This window comes from Orycteropus afer, unplaced genomic scaffold (assembly GCF_000298275.1).
Source record: "Orycteropus afer afer isolate SDZICR_OR568_19922 unplaced genomic scaffold, OryAfe1.0 scaffold00003, whole genome shotgun sequence".
NCBI lineage: Eukaryota > Metazoa > Chordata > Mammalia > Tubulidentata > Orycteropodidae > Orycteropus > Orycteropus afer.
Genome location: NW_006921590.1, coordinates 5,056,931 through 5,073,768, shown reverse-complemented (window position 1 = coordinate 5,073,768; position 16,838 = coordinate 5,056,931). Strand labels below are relative to the sequence as shown.

Genomic DNA, 16,838 nt, shown 5'->3' with positions numbered 1-16,838 from the left:
CAAATGTGCATCAGCACTGTGTCCCAAAACCCTCAAGTCAGTGTCACCTGTAGCCATTAAGCCTGTTTACTTACCCAGGATTCTGGAATAGTTTAAGCATTAAAATTATTAAGTGAAGAATCCCCCTGGTAAATTTTGAAATGGGTTTAAAATTCTGCTACTGTGGGAAGCCTAAATAAAGCTTAGAGCTAACCAGAATAGATTGATGAAGGCAAGGGAGAAACTAGATTTCTTACCTAAAATTTTCAAGTTCAACAGCTTCTGTGGACTCATGCCACTGACCTCGACTTGTGTGTCCACCCACCTTGATGGCGAGCTCAGACTTCGTCATGCTATTTGGGGCACTATTGAAGTTAATTGCTGGGAGCTATAGAAATAGAAGGATAGAGTACATGAGGATCGCAGTTCAGCACAGGTCAGAGAAAGTGAAAATAAATGGGAGTTGGGGCAGGATGAAGGGAACATTTTTTTTTCCCAAGCCAACCAGCCTTCTGGTTAGCAGTCAAATGCCTTAGGCACTACACCACCAGAGTGCCCAATTTGCTTGGTAGCTATGTCAAATGTAGAGTTTTTCTAAAATGTAAACAATGGTGATTTAAACATTTACTCTCTCTGCCTTACTCTGCTTTATTTAACTTCATAGTTTATAACACTACCTGTCATATCTTAAACTCTCACTGCCGTTGAGTCGGATCTGACTCATAGTGACCCCTCTTTGGGTTTCCAAGGCAGTATCACTACAGAAGTAGATTGTCCGACCTTATTACCGAGGAGTGGGTGGTGGGTTTGAACCACTAGCCTTCTGGTTAGCAGTCAAATGCCTTAGGCACTACACCACCAGAGCTCCTAAATTTTTATGGCAGTAGGTTGCCATATCTTCCTTCCAAGGGGTGGCTGGTGGGTTTGAACCACCAACCTCCTGGTTAGCAGTCAAATGCCTTAGGCACTGTGCCACCACTTTATATCTAGTCTACCTTGATGATAAGTTCCTGTGGGCAGGAACTTCCCTGTTCTTGTTCAATGCATTAAAAGAGTGCTGAGGATACAAGTCTGGGGTAAAGATTAGAGTGTTTAAAGCTTGTCAGGTGCCTCAAATGTACAAGCAGACTAGAGAGTTTCAGAATCCAGCTAGAAGTTTCTGGTGAGGGGTCAAGATTAAGAATCAATCACCATTCATTCATTCTTTCCCATTCACCAAGTCTGTACATTGCATCTTGCGGGTGTCAGGGAAATAAAGATATAAAAGTCTTCACATAATGATTACTCAATTTTATTTACAAATGCCATTAAAACATACTATCAGATTCACCATAAAAAAAACTAAAATCTCATTTAAATTAACTACAACAACTTGAATATGCCCCATTTATAATACAAACTATTATTTAAATAATAAAAAGGCAAGTTATCAGTATTCAAATAGTTTGACTCATCGATATTTACTAATAATTTTCATAACCATGAGATTTGTTTCTAATATCACAGTAAAGCTGAGCATAATGAAGGCAAATACTGTGTTGTTTCCAAAGTACAAATGGGGGATGTTCTTAATTAGCTAAATTAATACAGATGAGATAAGCAGAGTATAATATAACAAGATAAAGGATTCATTTTTTTCATGAAATTATTCCACATATATATTATAGTTATCAAATAAAGCTACAATACATTTCACTTGTTACCTTATTCCATTAAAGTATTTGATAGAAATCAGCATGGGGACATCATTTTCTTATCAAAAGACAACATGCCTGAATTTCCCTAAGGAATTTGGTTTATAGAAAAAAAAATGCATTTTAAGAAGGGCATAGTTTAATAGCTAGCTCCCCCCCCAAAAAAAAAAAAAAAATCCTTCTCCACTGAATGCTAGTCATGGTTGAATTCTCCAACAACAAAAACAAAATGTTTATAAAAATAAATTAATGAATCTTCCATCTTGTAAAACTACCTTGTTTTCTCAGTGTTCAATGGGTCAATCTACAGCTGCCACAAGACCATAGGCCTATGGGCACTTGAGTCAGCAATGCTTAGTGGTTAAGCAAACAAACTCTAGGCCAGAGCTTGGACAATTTACTTAATCTCTGTGTACAAGTTTCCACATCTGTACAATGGAAATAAAAATAACAGTAAATGACTCATAGAGTTATTCTGAAGATTAAACAAATTAGCATTTATAAAGCTCTTGTTACATGCTAACTATATTCTGTGCTTTATCAATACTCTTTAATCATAACAATTCCCATTATACAGATGAATTTAAATAAACACAATTTTCAATACAAAATGGAAGATTTCTAGATGTGAATGGATAACGCAAATAATACTAGTCATGAAGTCACAATAATGAGCAAATTTTCCTATGTTACACAGGAAATGCTATGACACACAGAAAACAGGAAGTGATTATGTATTCATGCCCAAAGAGTTTCCAGTGCTTTGCCATTGCTACAATTCCCAGAACACTGATTGCAGCTACTAGAAATCAATTGATGGAGACTCAGTGGATAAAATGGAGTTGGCATCTATAGGTGCAAAGACTTGGAACTTAATAGTAAGAACCTTGATGCAACAAGCTCTCTTCAGACAAAAGCATTGTGAGTTCAGAAACCAATTTAGAACCCAGAGCCTTTTCTCTTGGCTCCCCAATTCTTTAGACCTCTGTGAATCCTTCACCATCTACCTTACATAAGTAGGCCAGTAAAACATACATGGTTCTCATTCCAGAGTGGACATGACTCACCACCTAGTACAGTCAAGATCATGACACTCAGGGTAGAAGAGCCAGATGAGCACCTCCCTACAGACTTCTGTTATACTAAGTAAGCCATTTGTTCTGTTAAGGTACACTATGCCTGGACACCATGTTGGACAAAATATAAAAGTCCCGACATCATAAATACAACATAACACAAATTCACATTTAAAAAACCAAACTCACTGCCACTGAGTCAATTCCAACACACAGCAACCTCTTCTTGGGTTTCTGAGGCGGTATCTCTATGGCAATAGATTCCCAGTCTTCCTTCCGAGTAGTGGCTGGTGGGTTTGAACTGCCAGCCTTCTGGTTAGCAGTCAAATGCCTTAGGCACTGTGCCACCAGAGCTCCTCAAATTCACATAGATAACTTTAAAGTGTGTCCTTTCCCACAAGTGATAGACTTATAGATCCAGACTTCAAAACAAGGATCCAATCATCATCCTCATCATCATTGATGGTGGTGCTGTTGACATCATCATAGATAATACTTACATAGTGTTTACCACACCAGGCACTGTTCTAAGTGCTATCTAGATTTATATACATTTAATCCTCATAACAATTCTATGAGGTACACACATTTTATGGGTGAGAGAACTGAAGAGACTTGCCTAAGAGACAAAGCTAGCAAGTGGCAGAGCTGTGATTCAAACCCAGACAACCTCCCTCCATCTCCAACATTTTCAGTTCCCCAACATGTACTTATGTATATCTAATGATGAGAAAATCATTGAGGTAGCCCATTTGCTTTTCACAGAGTTCTGCTCTTTCCAAAGTTTTTCCTCATACTGAGATGAAAATCTGTCCCCCATGCTCTGTTTTCTTGTCCACCATCAACTCCTTTCACAATATTTAAAAGGACTAACTTGCTTTTTAAAATTGTAAGTTGAATGAAAAACTACATCCAAGTACTGGCTGCATTTAACCGGTCACCGTTCCTGGAACACATTGCACAGTCTGACCTCTCCATGCCTGGGCATGTACAGCCTGCAGCTCCTGATCACATTTCAGGGCTCAGATCAAACAGTCTCCTGGGTAAACAGCTGCCCAAAGCCTTTTTGGTTAGAGCTGTTCATGCCCTCCCTGGTGATACAACTGTGTTTCCTCTTACAGTATGTGTCACACTCTATTACAATGTCTAGTTTACTATCAGCTTTTCCCCCAATTTGGCCACCTGGAGGGCATTATCAAGAGATCTGGTGGAGGAGAGGTAAAGGCATTCTGCTGCTAATCAACAGGTTGGCTGCTCTGTGAAAGAAAGAAAGATGCAGTCTGCTTCCATAAAGATTTACAGCCTTGGAAATTCTATGGGGGCAGTTCTACTCTGTCCTATAGGGTTGTGATGAGTTGGAATCAACTCGATAATGGCAGTGGGTTTGGTTTTAGTTTGAGGACAGCATCACATGTATCTATCTTTGTTTTCTTAACAACCAGGGCCTGGTACATAATCGGTGTTCAAATGTGAAGCTGTTGATTGAATGCTCACATCGGCCCCAGAATCTTTGCAAAATTAATTTATCTTGTAAACCACCTTCACATTACTACATCCATTCACCACACTTATTGTGGACACATCAGGAGCCAGATGTTGTGTGAAACACTGGTAATCTAGTAAGCAGACTGGCTGCAACCTCTGCCTTCAAGGAGTATACATTCCCATTCCAACAGAGAATGTGCTGTGGAAGAAAGTAAAGTGGAGCTAGGGTGGGGTATGGACCAGCTATGCCCAGAGTATTCCATGGTATTCTAGGCAGATTTTCACACAGGCTAGAAGGTAGGAGGGTCACAGAATAAAGAAGACCCTCAATGAGATGGACTGACTCAGTTGCTGCCACAGTGGGCAAAAATATTGCAGTGACTGTGAGGATGACACAGGCCCAGGCAGTATTCCTACTGCTGCACATAAGAGTCATTATGAGGCAGAACCAATTCACAGCCCCTAACAACAACTGCAGACAGAGAAATAGGTATATTCTAGGAATCAGAAGGTACTTTTACAACTCAAACAGCGTGAATGAAATGAGACTGGAGACTGAAACAGAGGCTGTATCATGCAGGACCTTCAGAAAGGTTTGGTCACATCACTTCTGCTCAGAAATTTCAACATTCTTTGTTGCTTATGTGATCAAGTATAAAATTCTGAGATGGGCTTACATACACTGCACTGTCTCTCCTAGCTTCATTTATTACTACTTCCAATGAAATCTCTACTCATCATTTTCCTAAAATGGTTGTCATCTTCCTTTCTTCAAATATATGATTAATGAACTCCCTTCACCTAGAATGCCTTTCCCATCACCTCTACTGACAGAAAACCTATCTCCTTCTCTGACACTTGAGAGAAAAGTGGCCTCCTCTTCTTCCTTAAAATTCATTCACCCCACTGCTCATATCACTCACTAGGATCAATGCTGTGCTATGTTCTATATTACCTGTGCCCACATCCTGTCTTTCCAAACACAGAACTGTGCCTTCTATTTTTCCTCTAAATGGCATCTATCAAAACCTCTTTTATTTCAAGACAATTAACAGACACGCAACAAATGATTTTTTTCTTCTGTCTTTTTTAACTGCAAACCTATCTCTCAACTTCCCATGTTCTGCGTATGGAAGAAAAAAAAAAAAACTTAATTACAGCTCTAGGCAGTTTTAGGAGTTTGAACCGGTTCTATGTGGTTCAGCCATGGCTAAGGGAGACAGGGCAGCATATGCACTGCATAGCAACCAAATCTCTTGCACATTGGATTTTAACCCCAGTAGGAAACAGGCAGAGGTGCCCCATTCAAAAATGGTAGCTGACTGTACCACTTTGAATACGTGTCAGCAGCCATCTTTGAGTGGGGCACTGTTACCTGTTACCTAAAAAAAAGAAAAGCCATCGAGTCAATTTCAACCCCTAGCAACCCTCATCGGGTTTCCAAGGCTGTAAATCTTTATGGAAATAGATTTCCTCATCTTCCTCCCAGGGAGAGGCTGGTGGGTTCGAACCTCCAACCTAGTCAGCTGTCAAATGCCTTACACACTGCACCACCAGAGCTCCTCGTTCAGGTCAAAATTCAATGCACAGAGATACATGAAGCAAACAGAAGACAACATTAAGTAAACTACAGAGACACAACGAAACAATGAGGGAAATGACCTGGCTCATTAGAGACTGAGTTATAGGACATTCCCTTCTTTCCAATTCTCTGCCTAAGTCACTAAAGGAGAACTTCCTTGGCACCCAGATAATTGGTCATCATGGTCCATTTGCAAAGAACAAGCCAGGTCTTGTTAGACCAGAAATTCAGATAAGTGGGCCTAAATCCCAAATTTCCCTTTTCTAACTAACTGCTAAAAATTTCAGAGCCAAATCTGCAGTCTATTTGCATAAATGACAGGAATTTCTGCCTGCCCCTCACTCCACTTTGCTCCACAATTCTTGGTTTTGTTTCTCCTTTGTCCCAATTTTAATTTATGATAACCTGTCATGTTTTAGGTACCCATATTACCAAACCAGTTGCCATTGAGTTAATTCTAACTCATGGCAACCCCATGTATTTTAGAGTAGAACTGTACTTCATAAGGTTTTCAATGGCTGTGAAGTTTCAGAAACAGACTGCCAGGTTTTCTTTCCAAAGCACCTCTGGGTTAATTCAAAACACATTTCAGTTAACAGCAGAGTGCTTAATCATTTGTGCCACCCAAGGACACTCCTACATATCCGATTGTTGTGAGTTGCCATTGAGACATTTCCAACTCATAGTGACGCCATGTGTGCAGAATATAACTGTTCCATAGAGTCTTCAAGGCTATGGAAACAGATCCCCAGGCTTTTCTTCCAAGGACCCTCTGGGTGAGTTCAAACCCCCAACCTATCAGCTTGTAGTCTAGGGCTTAACCATTTGTACCCCCAGAGACTCCTATGCCTCCTGAACTTCCTTCTGGAAGAACCAAGGTAGAAATAAGTATATTTCTGATTTATTTTCTCTAATATTTTTGTCCTCCTATAAAAGTCTCCACATTGTTTTACACAAAGGAGAATACCAAACACCAAAGCTAAACTCACTGCTGTTGAGTCGTTTCTGACTCATAGCCACCCCTTCCTGGGTCTCTGAAGTGGTATCTCTACAAAAGTAGATTGTCCAATCTTCCTTCTGAGAAGTGGCTGGTGGGTTTGAACTGCCAGCCTTCTAGTTAGCAGTCAAATGCCTTAGGCACTACGCCACTGGCGCTCCCATGAAAGGAGAATAGTATTTATTGTTTCAAAATTACAATTATATATGAAAATTTTATAAACAGAGTTAGGCATGACTTCTGTGAATCTCAGGACCTTCATATAATCAAGGGCAACTGTTTCAGTTTTTTTTTATATATTAAAAAACTATACCATTTACATTCTGAATAGTTCAAATATTCCAAATATTTATTTTTGTATGTGTGAAATAGTTTCCTAAAAGATATATTGGTGTCACATGAACTTGACAGAAAACCAATTGTAAAATTAGTTTAATGGGGGAAAACAAATAAATGAATTTTAATTAAGCCTGCCAGGTGTTAATAAGGAAATGGTGTTGCAACAGAACACACAATAGATCTCAGCACGGGCTTCCATGTTGGAAAATTAGAGTGGGTATATGTGTGTGGGGGGGAGCACTGATGTTTCTTTTCCTCTGGACAGGGAATTACATACTTATGGGATAACCCAATCCCAAGTCACAATTCAATTTGGCAAGAATTTACCAAGCAGAAGATACTATGAACCAGGGGCAAAAGTCAAATTCGCAAGCACTGGGATATTTATAATTTTGTCAGGAAATAAGACATGTACAAAATGTTTTCAAAGCAAGGGAGAAAATAATGCTACAATAGTGAAAAAAGGTGCTTTCAGAACTACAGAAGGGAGAAGTCACTTCTGGACTGGAAAATGAATGAAGGCTTATTCTTTTTTTTTTTTGTAGAGGCAGTGCCATTAGATTTGGGTCTTGAAATAAGCGCTACTTTACAGAACAGAAATGTTGAGGAAAGATCATAGACCTGGAGAATAGTAAAAGCAAAAAGTGAAAGGTCTTATAAAAGAAGAAAATAGTGGGAAAGAATGGAAACTATAACTAAACAGTTATGTTGTGGTATCCTGCTTGCTTTACTAGGAAACAATGGACTTGATTTGAGGCAGTAATTTGTGAAGGTTTGTGAGCAAGGAGCTGGCAGGGTCAGAGTTTTGCATTAGATGTCATTTCAGCAGTATGTAGATATAACAAATGCTGCAATACAGGAAGTGATAATATTAACAGAAGGGACTGACAGGAGAAAAGATATTTTAAGGCCCAGGTTTACTCTGAATCAACACTCAACTAACTACTTTCTGAACTGTAATTTAATTTATGAAGTCATTTAAAAGATATCTGTTGAATATGGCCTAATGGAAGCATCTCACTTCACAAAAGGATGAGAGAATCACCATTAGCATCTTCCCAAGGCTGAGTTCTATGAGGCAGAGCTTAGACATACATCCTTTCTCCAACCTTTTTACCAATTCTGACACCAGCCGTTCTGCCCATGGAACTACTTCTTTGCTGGATTCAATAATTTGCTGCAGTAGCCACATGAAACTCAAAGAAAATATTCTGACTATGGGGTTTATTAGGGAATAACAGGTTATAATTCAGGATCAGAAATGACTTAGGACAGCTTCTTGTCAGCCAACCCTGTAGGCAGGCCTTTCTTTGGCCTTCAGACCCTCAAGGCTCCTGGGCCAGCCAGGCCTCTGCCCTGCTTGGGCAAGTGTTAGAAACCTCTTTAGCTCTGCCAATAAATGCCTGGAGGCAAGGCACTTCACTCTGCCAATAAGCCTTGGCTCAAAGGAGCTCAGCTCCCTCACCCTGTGGATCGGTAAACCTAGCTCTACCAAGTACCCAGAGGCATCCTACTCTGCCAGCAAACCTCCTGCTCAAAGGTACTCAGCTCTCTTGTTCCACAGGCTGGGAAGGCCACTGTGATATCTCCTGCCAGTCTCCTGGTTCTGTGCCTCTCCGGCCACCACTTCTCACCATCTCTGTAACACACCATCTCCAGTGTTACCACTTTGTTTCCTGGGCCTAGGAGGTTCCCAGTTCAGGGACCCTAGGGCCAAAACACCCATTCCACTCCTGTCTCCTCTTCTTGGTGGCAGTCAGGACTTCCCACCCCCTATGATCTGGGATTGGCTCTCTTGAAGCCTAGAATGATAGCAAAACTGACCAATCCCCTCACTTGGGTTCTATACACATTATGTATATGGTCCCACCCCTCACAAGGATGTCATGCACCCTGTTTACATTATTAGCAAGATATTCATTTTTATGTGGGTCACAAGCACCTCATTTGCATGTCCCACCCAGTCATGTGATGGGAGTCACAAAAACTATGGCTAGAAAGGCTTTATTAAGTAATTGAAAACTGAAAAAAGAACATCACTGCCACCTAGTTAATTCTGACTCATAGCAATCCCCTTTGGGGTTCCAAGTTTGTAAATCTTTACAAAAGCACATTGCCCCATTTTTCTTCCAGGGAACAACTGGTAGGCTCAAACCACTGACCTTTTGTTTAGCAGCCAAATGCCTTAACCACTACACTGCTAGAGCTCCTTATATAATTCACTGCACCACAATATCTAAGTGGTTAGAGTCATATAATGCAAAGGCATGGTGGCTGGGTTCCAACATGTACTCCACCACTGTTGTTGTTGTTGTGTGCCGTCAAGTCAGACCCAACTCATGACCCCTCCTTGGGTTTCCGAGGCAGCATCACTACAGAAGTAGATTGCCCCATCTTCCTTCTGAGGAGTTGGCTGGTGGGTTTGAACCGCCAGACTTCTGGTTAGCAGTCAAGTGCCTTAGGCACTATGCTACCAGAGCTCCTGTATACTCTTGGGAAAGTCATTTAACCTCTCCATGCCTCAGTTTCTTCATCTGTAAAAGTGAGGGCTCTAATTATTATACAGGGAAATGAAGGTAAAGTGTCAGATATATAGTAAGCATTCCTTAAAAGTTAACTATTATTATTTGGGCTTTATATGCCATCAAATCATTAGAAAGTCATTCCCCATTATAACTAAATCAATTAAAAATTCTATAGTTCTCTGGTAAGTTTGTTTGTTATAAACAAAGCCATCAAGGCTAGATTACCAACCACATGAGCACTCAAATGTAACCATGAAATGAATAGCATGGTAGACTCTGGAGGCAGATCACCTGGGTTCAAGTTCTAACCTTGCCAATTACTTGTCGGCCATGCTATGCAAGTGTGTGATGTTATCATTATTATTAGCATTGTTGTGCTATTCCCCAAACCTCCATGGATGGCCTCTAATCTCATGAATCTCCAAAGACATAGAAGCAAAAACAAAAAGAAAAAATTAGAGATAAACTGAAACAGAAGCACCATTCCTTCCCTAATAAGCTCTGGTAGTATAGTGGCTAAGGCACTTGACTGTTAACCAGAAGGCTGGCGGTTCAAACCCACCAGCCACTCCTTGGAAGGAAGATGGGGCAATCTACTACTGCCTCGGAAACCCAAGGAGGGGTCGCTATGAGTCGGGTTTGACTCGACGGCACATAACAACAACATTGTAAAGATAGCCCAAACTCATTCCTTTCCCCTTCTTTTTGGTGAGATACAATTTTCAACATACCCCAAAAGAAAATATCTTTTCTGCTATCAGTCTCTTCTTCTCTGTTATGAATGTGACCAGAAAGCCCCACCCACTCACAAATAAGCATTATTATGGTTGAAGGTAACACAAACTGTCACAAGATTTCCACAACTACAATTCCTTGCACTGTAGCAAGGGGGCAGAAGAGGTGGGCGGGGGGAGGCTGAGAGGAAAAGGACAGAAAGGTGATAAACAATATTTTGGAAAAATCAATTTCCCTAAAGCTCTGGAGAGTCAAACAGGAATTCAAAAGAAGAGTACACTATTTCCATACTGGAAACTAAAAGCTTTGGTAATTAGGACACATGACAATGCACATAGGATAAAGCAAGGACCCGGCATGAGAGGAGAATGAAAAGGCACTAGATGCCAAGTCTTGGCAGAGCCTGAACCAGGTATGAAAGAAACAGCCAGATGAAGAAAGAGAAAAGATATGAAAGAACAAAGAAAATAGAGACATTGTTCAAAAAGATGTTTAAAGGATTCTTTCGGGAATAACCTGATTTCTTTTTTATTAAAGCATGCACATTCTTTGAAAACACTACCTGTTGTTTGCTTGACTGAACGTTCAAAAGGCACCGAAGTCTTTTAAGATCTGAATAATCCCTAGGAGAAAGAATAACAGAATTATCAGCAACAGACAGCTCTGATAAACAAGGTCATGTTACTCACTAACCGCACTGCCATTTGAAGACCTGCTTTTATAGACTGAAACATATATACACTAAACATTTCCTTTAGAAGTCTAGAAACGATCAAATGCTTCAGTAAATATTGTATCCCAGAGTAACAGTTCACTCTTTTTCTCAGAAAGCCATTAAATCTGGTTGGTGGACATTGTGTGAGTTAATAATTAGCATAGACTCAATATGTGGTTACCTGGTAGTGATTCCTTGCTGGTTTTTTTCAGCTGACTTTTCTGTGGTCTTCACCTTTTTGTCTTGATCAGGCATTGTAAAACATCAACGCCCCAGAATTAACATTGCATTCCTTTCAACATAAACCAGAGGGAAAAGCTTTAGTTGGCTTGTGTGATCTAAAATATTCTCAATTAATACAAGTAAAATTCATTATTTACTTAAATATGCAAAGACTAACATTAATTTCCAACATAACCCTTAACAAAAAAATTAATATGAACACCACTTACTACTGATCATTCAAAAGGAATAATTTATCATTACAGTAACCTATGAGCCTATAGTTGATGGGTCAGCATTAACTTCTAATATTCTGAGCTACTACTGACTTCTAATATTCTGAGCTATTGACTTCTAATATTCTGAGCTACTGTCCCAATAAGTACTGTTGTGCATATCAGAACAAGTGTCCCCACTTTGGACTTCCAAACAATATCTATAAAAAATACCTGAAGCCTAGTTGATGGGTTTATGTCATCTCATCTTTTCCAATAAGCATCCTGTATTCTAGAGATACCTCCCTTACCATGAGTCACCACCCCTGAAAGCCCCACTCACTCACAAATAAGCATTACTTTGCTTATTATGGGTGAGGGTAACACACAAAATGTCACTGGATTTCCAGAATTCCTTAAGCTTAAGTACTGCCATTTGAATCCCCATATGGGTCATCTCTAGTCCTAAATTCTTCTGGCAGACTGAGTCAATCTTACACAACCCCTCAGCTCACCCAATCCACCTGGAAGCGAGACTGGTCCAGCTAGGAATACAAGCAACAGGCATTTCAATCTTCTGCATTAAGCTTTGTAGTGTCATCAAGGAACTTTTCCTAGGACAAATTTTAATACTATTTCCTACCCTCACCAATGGACAGAGAACAATTTATTTGTTTGCTCTCCCCCCACCCCACTGATATTTGATTCAACTATTTTAGCTTCCAGAATACAAACAAATAGAAAGTACTGAAGGTACTCATACTTTCAATTACACAGCAAATATAAAATTAATCTGGTATAATCTGATTGGATGTAAAAGTTTCCAACCAGGCTTCAATGCCACAGTGTAACTTCAGGATTTTGTTCAGGCATGAAAAAGCATGCACTACTGTCTTATAATTACATGCCTCCATGTATTGTGAAATCTATGGTCAAAATCCAAATGTTTCAGAGGTATTCAGAGGCAAAAGGAATGTGCCATTAGGTGTTTCACTACATCAGAATTTAGAAAGGTAAAATCCACAAAGACAATTTATTTAAGGATTTAAAAAATGATGGTCTAATACATTTGTGATAATAGTTGAGCTGTAATTAAGAGTTGGGGACCAAGGACAGATCACAGGTAATATTTTAGTATTGCACTGGGGGGATAACACCATGCATTCATTTATTCAACAAATATTTACTGAATGTTTACTATGTCCAGTGGGCATTCTGGCAGCATAGTAGGTAAGGCATTTGGCTGCTAACCAGAATGTTGGTAGGTCAAACCCACCAGCTGCTCCCCAGGAGTAAGATTTGGCAATCTACTGTAAAGATTTACAGCCTTGGAAACTCTATGGGGGTCCCTCTGAGTTGGAATCAATGGCAATGAGTTTAGTTTTGGTTTTACTACTCCCAACAGCTCAGACTAAAAATTGCTAAAGGGAAAAGAGGCAATCAAACACAGGTGTGTGATTCTACCACAAACAAAGAAAAACCCACTTAATGAACTTTAAAACATGTTTTGTGAGGAATTTGAATAGAGATCTGATTTAGCATCTGCTTCCAATGGGGGTCACTATGAGTCAGAAACAACACGATGGCAGTTAGTTTGGTTTTGGTTTTAGTCTATAAAGGAAACAGGATGGAAGGAAAGGAAGAGGGAAGGGAGAGAGGGGAAGCGTGGAGGGAGGAAGGAAAAATGGAGGACCTGTGAACTGTTGTTTCAAAGCAAAAGGCCTAAGTGTTTATTTATGTTGTTGTTGTTGTTGTTGTTAGGTGCCGTCAAGTCGGCCCGACTCATAGCGACCCCTCCTTAGGTTTCTGAGGCAGTATCACTACGGAAGTAGATTGCCCAACCTTCCTTCCGGGGAGTGGATGGTAGGTTTGAACCGCCAGCCTCCTAGTTAGCAGTCAAGTGCCTTAGGCACTATGCTACCAGAGCTCCCAAGTGTTTAATTATAGAGATACTAAAATACACCCAAAAGTTCTAAAATAATAGGAAACCAGTAAAAATAAACAGAATATAATTTTATTTGTCCCTCCAGGTTAGAAGAAAAATTCCACGTAGATATTCTAGTCTGTTGGCTTCAAATTCCTGCTCAAATCACAGTTGCAAACTGTTTTGGAAATGAAAACCACAATGATTAGCACATAATGTGGCAAAGTTCTCAGCTAGAAGATCACATTTACCACAGTCAAACTCTGATAAACACCTTGTCTTAGTCTCTTGCTTAATCTCTGTAATTTTATTGACTGGTTGCGTGAACAAGAAATAATCATCTAACAATTTTATCAGTTCGAGCTTAGCCTATATTCTGTGAGCTGGAAGAGTGAAAATAGATAACATCTTGGAAATGTTTCATTTAATTAAACAGTAAATAATTTCTCCAGAATAGGTAGAAAGAGACATTTGTCTTGAGGATAAAAATCAAAATCCTTTTCCCCTTAATGACTGTTAAATTTGAGACTATTCTGACAAAACAAAACAAAAAAAAACAGTAACTTTTGTGAGAAGTTGGGAATGTTTTTAAACTATCTAGTCCTGTTTTGGGAGCTCTGGTAGCATAGTGCCTAAGGTACTTGACTGCTAACCAGAAGGCTGATGGTTCAAACCCACCAGCCACTCCTTGGAAGGAAGATGGGGCAATCTACTTCTGTAGTGATACTGCCTCAGAAACCCAAGGAGGGGTCGCTATGAGTCAGGTCCAACTTGACAGTACATAACAACAACAACAACAACAACAGTCCTGTTTTAAATGGACAAAATCTATTATACACTATCAATGTTTATAATACAAAATGGGTGTGTAGAAGGGGGCAGTTCATATCTTAAATGAAGTTGCCCAAAGGCAGACAATTTACTAAGGAACTGCTCCCAAGAGAGGTCAAGAGTGCTATCAAAGCTCTGCAGATCAGCTAGCCAGCTGTTCAGCCTGGTCCCACAGGGAAGGTCTAGAGTGTAAATTATGCTCCAGAGTTGTCCAGTCTGAGGAAAGGGAATGGGCTTTCTACTCCTGTACCTTTCAGTCTTTAGTTAAAGGCCCCTGAGGAAGGTCAAAACCAACCAGGCACTGTATGTCTGTGGGTAGAGACTCTCACACCTTGGCGGCAGTCCTCCAAAACAGAGCCCCAGGAGCTAGGTGTTAGAAGCAAAAGACTCTTGAATACAAAACTCAAAGCAAACTAAAAGCAGCCACAAGGGATCAGAGAGTCTCTGGGCAGAACGCTGGCATTACATGCTGTGATCATTAACATAGGAAATGCTGTGGGTGAGGAGGTTGCAAGAAACTCTGCCATGGATACAAACTGAGCTTAGACTACTGCAGTGCTCTCAACTACAGAGTTAAATTTCCCTCCTCCTTTGTGTGACCTCTCCAGATCTTGTGGCCTAGCAGCTTGTGTCCTTAGTCTGCTTCTCTATCTAGCCTCTCTCCCTAGAATATCTCTTGCAGTGTCATAACTTCAGATACTAAACATAACTTCCACATTTACTTCCCAGCCCTAACAACACCCTAGAATTCCCTGGGTCATGCAAATGCTTGAGCACTCGACTACTAGCTGAAAGGTTGGCAGTTCAAACCCACCCAAAGGTACCTAGGAAGACAGGCCAGGCAATCTGCTTATGAAAGGTCACAGCCTTGAAAACCCTATAGAGAAGACCTATTCTGCACACATGGGGTTGCCATGAGTTAGACCTGACTCCTCAGGAACTAATGACCACCACCTCACCCTGACCTCCCAATCATGCAAAATCACCACCTGGAGGTTAATATGGAAGAAGACTAGGCAATCTACTTCCATAGAGATACCACCTCAGAAACTCAAGGAGCGGTCGCTATCAGTTGGATTCTACTCAACAGCAGTGAGTTTGGTTTTGTTGTTGTTGTTGATGATGATGATTAATAAGGAGCTCTGGTGGTGTAGTGCCTAAGGCATTTGACTGCTAACCAGAAGGCTGGCAGTTCAAACCCACCAGCCACTCCTCAGAAGGCAGACTGGCCAATCTACTTCCATAGAGATACCTCCTCAGAGACCCAAGGAGAGGCTGCTATGAGTCAGATCCAATTTGCCAGCAGTGATTTGGGTTTTGGTTTGGAGGTTAATAGGCATCCCAAACTTAACATGTCCCAAACAGAACTCTTGACTCCTACTCCAAATCCCCCTTCCAAAATGTTCTCCTCTACTAGTGCTTCCCATCTCAGTAATCAGCATCACCCAGCTACTCTAGACAAAATTTCAGGGGTCATTCTTGATCCTGTTCTTTCCTTTACCTCTCACAATCAAGCAACAACAAAACCAGTCAGCCTTCCCTTCTTTCTACTCTCAGTGCTTATCAAGTTCCTCAAAGCCACCATCTTCTCTTGCCTGGACTATGACAACAGCCTCCTCACTCATCTCTCTGCTTCCACCTTTGCTCCTCTATTCTCACAAGAGCCCACGGGATTATTTTAAAATGTAAATCAAATCATGCCATGCCATGGTTTATAACCTTCCTGTGACCTCCTGTTTCACTTGGCTTCTAATCATGACTTTCGCCTCTCTGCGCTCTTCTCCTACGTCCTCCCTGTCACTCACTTCAGTTTGGCCTCCTGGCCTTCTCTGTAGCCCACAAACACCCAACCTTATTCTTGCCTTAGAGTTTGCATTTGTCGCTTGCTTTCCCCCTGCCTTTGTGTTACTCAGGTCTCACCTCAGATGTGCCCTCCTCAGTGAAGGCTCTTCTGATGAAACTGCAACATATCCATCCCACACACATATTTATTACATAACCCTGTTTTATTTCCCTTCTGGTGCTCATCAACATCTGACATCCTTTTGCCTATTTATTAGTTTCCTTGTGTTAGTGCTAAACCCCACATGGCCAGGGATTGTGTCTGTCTTATCTACAAATACCTCTCCAAACTATAGAATAGTACATGGCATACTTATGGCATACCTAGTGTCACAATCTATAAGGAGTGGTTCAAGAATTTTTTATCAAAATTTGTGAACTGCTTGCTTTTTAGAAATTATTTTTGTGATTAGAGTGTCCTCCTACCCCCAACCCTGGAGCTCCTTCTCAGAGATCCCAGAGCAGCTTCTACTACCCACATTGCAAACCAGTACATGTGATACACCTCATGAGAGCAGGAATTGCACCTCGCTTCATCACCAGATGCATGTTAGGCAAACAGAAATATTTACTGAATCAAAGATTTAGTGAATGGTTTGACAGATAAAATATTTGTAAAGAAATCTGTCATTGCTCTTTTAGTTGAACAAGTTCCTCATAAAGATCCTTTATAAATT

The 16,838-nt window shown here is 40.4% G+C and overlaps 1 protein-coding gene across 1 annotated transcript in view; it reads right to left on the bottom strand.

Annotated features, from left to right (window-relative positions):
* Positions 1 to 11,382, bottom strand: part of NEK10 (NIMA related kinase 10) — a 425,054-nt gene extending 413,672 nt beyond the window's left edge. Inside the window, exons 1-3 of the mRNA XM_042780294.1 lie at positions 11,309 to 11,382; positions 10,975 to 11,035; positions 237 to 367 (exon numbers count right to left, since the gene is read on the bottom strand). Coding sequence (XP_042636228.1) covers positions 237 to 367; positions 10,975 to 11,035; positions 11,309 to 11,382 — 266 coding nt within the window. The remainder of the gene's footprint in view (positions 1 to 236; positions 368 to 10,974; positions 11,036 to 11,308) is intronic.
* Positions 11,383 to 16,838: the final 5,456 nt, after the last annotated feature.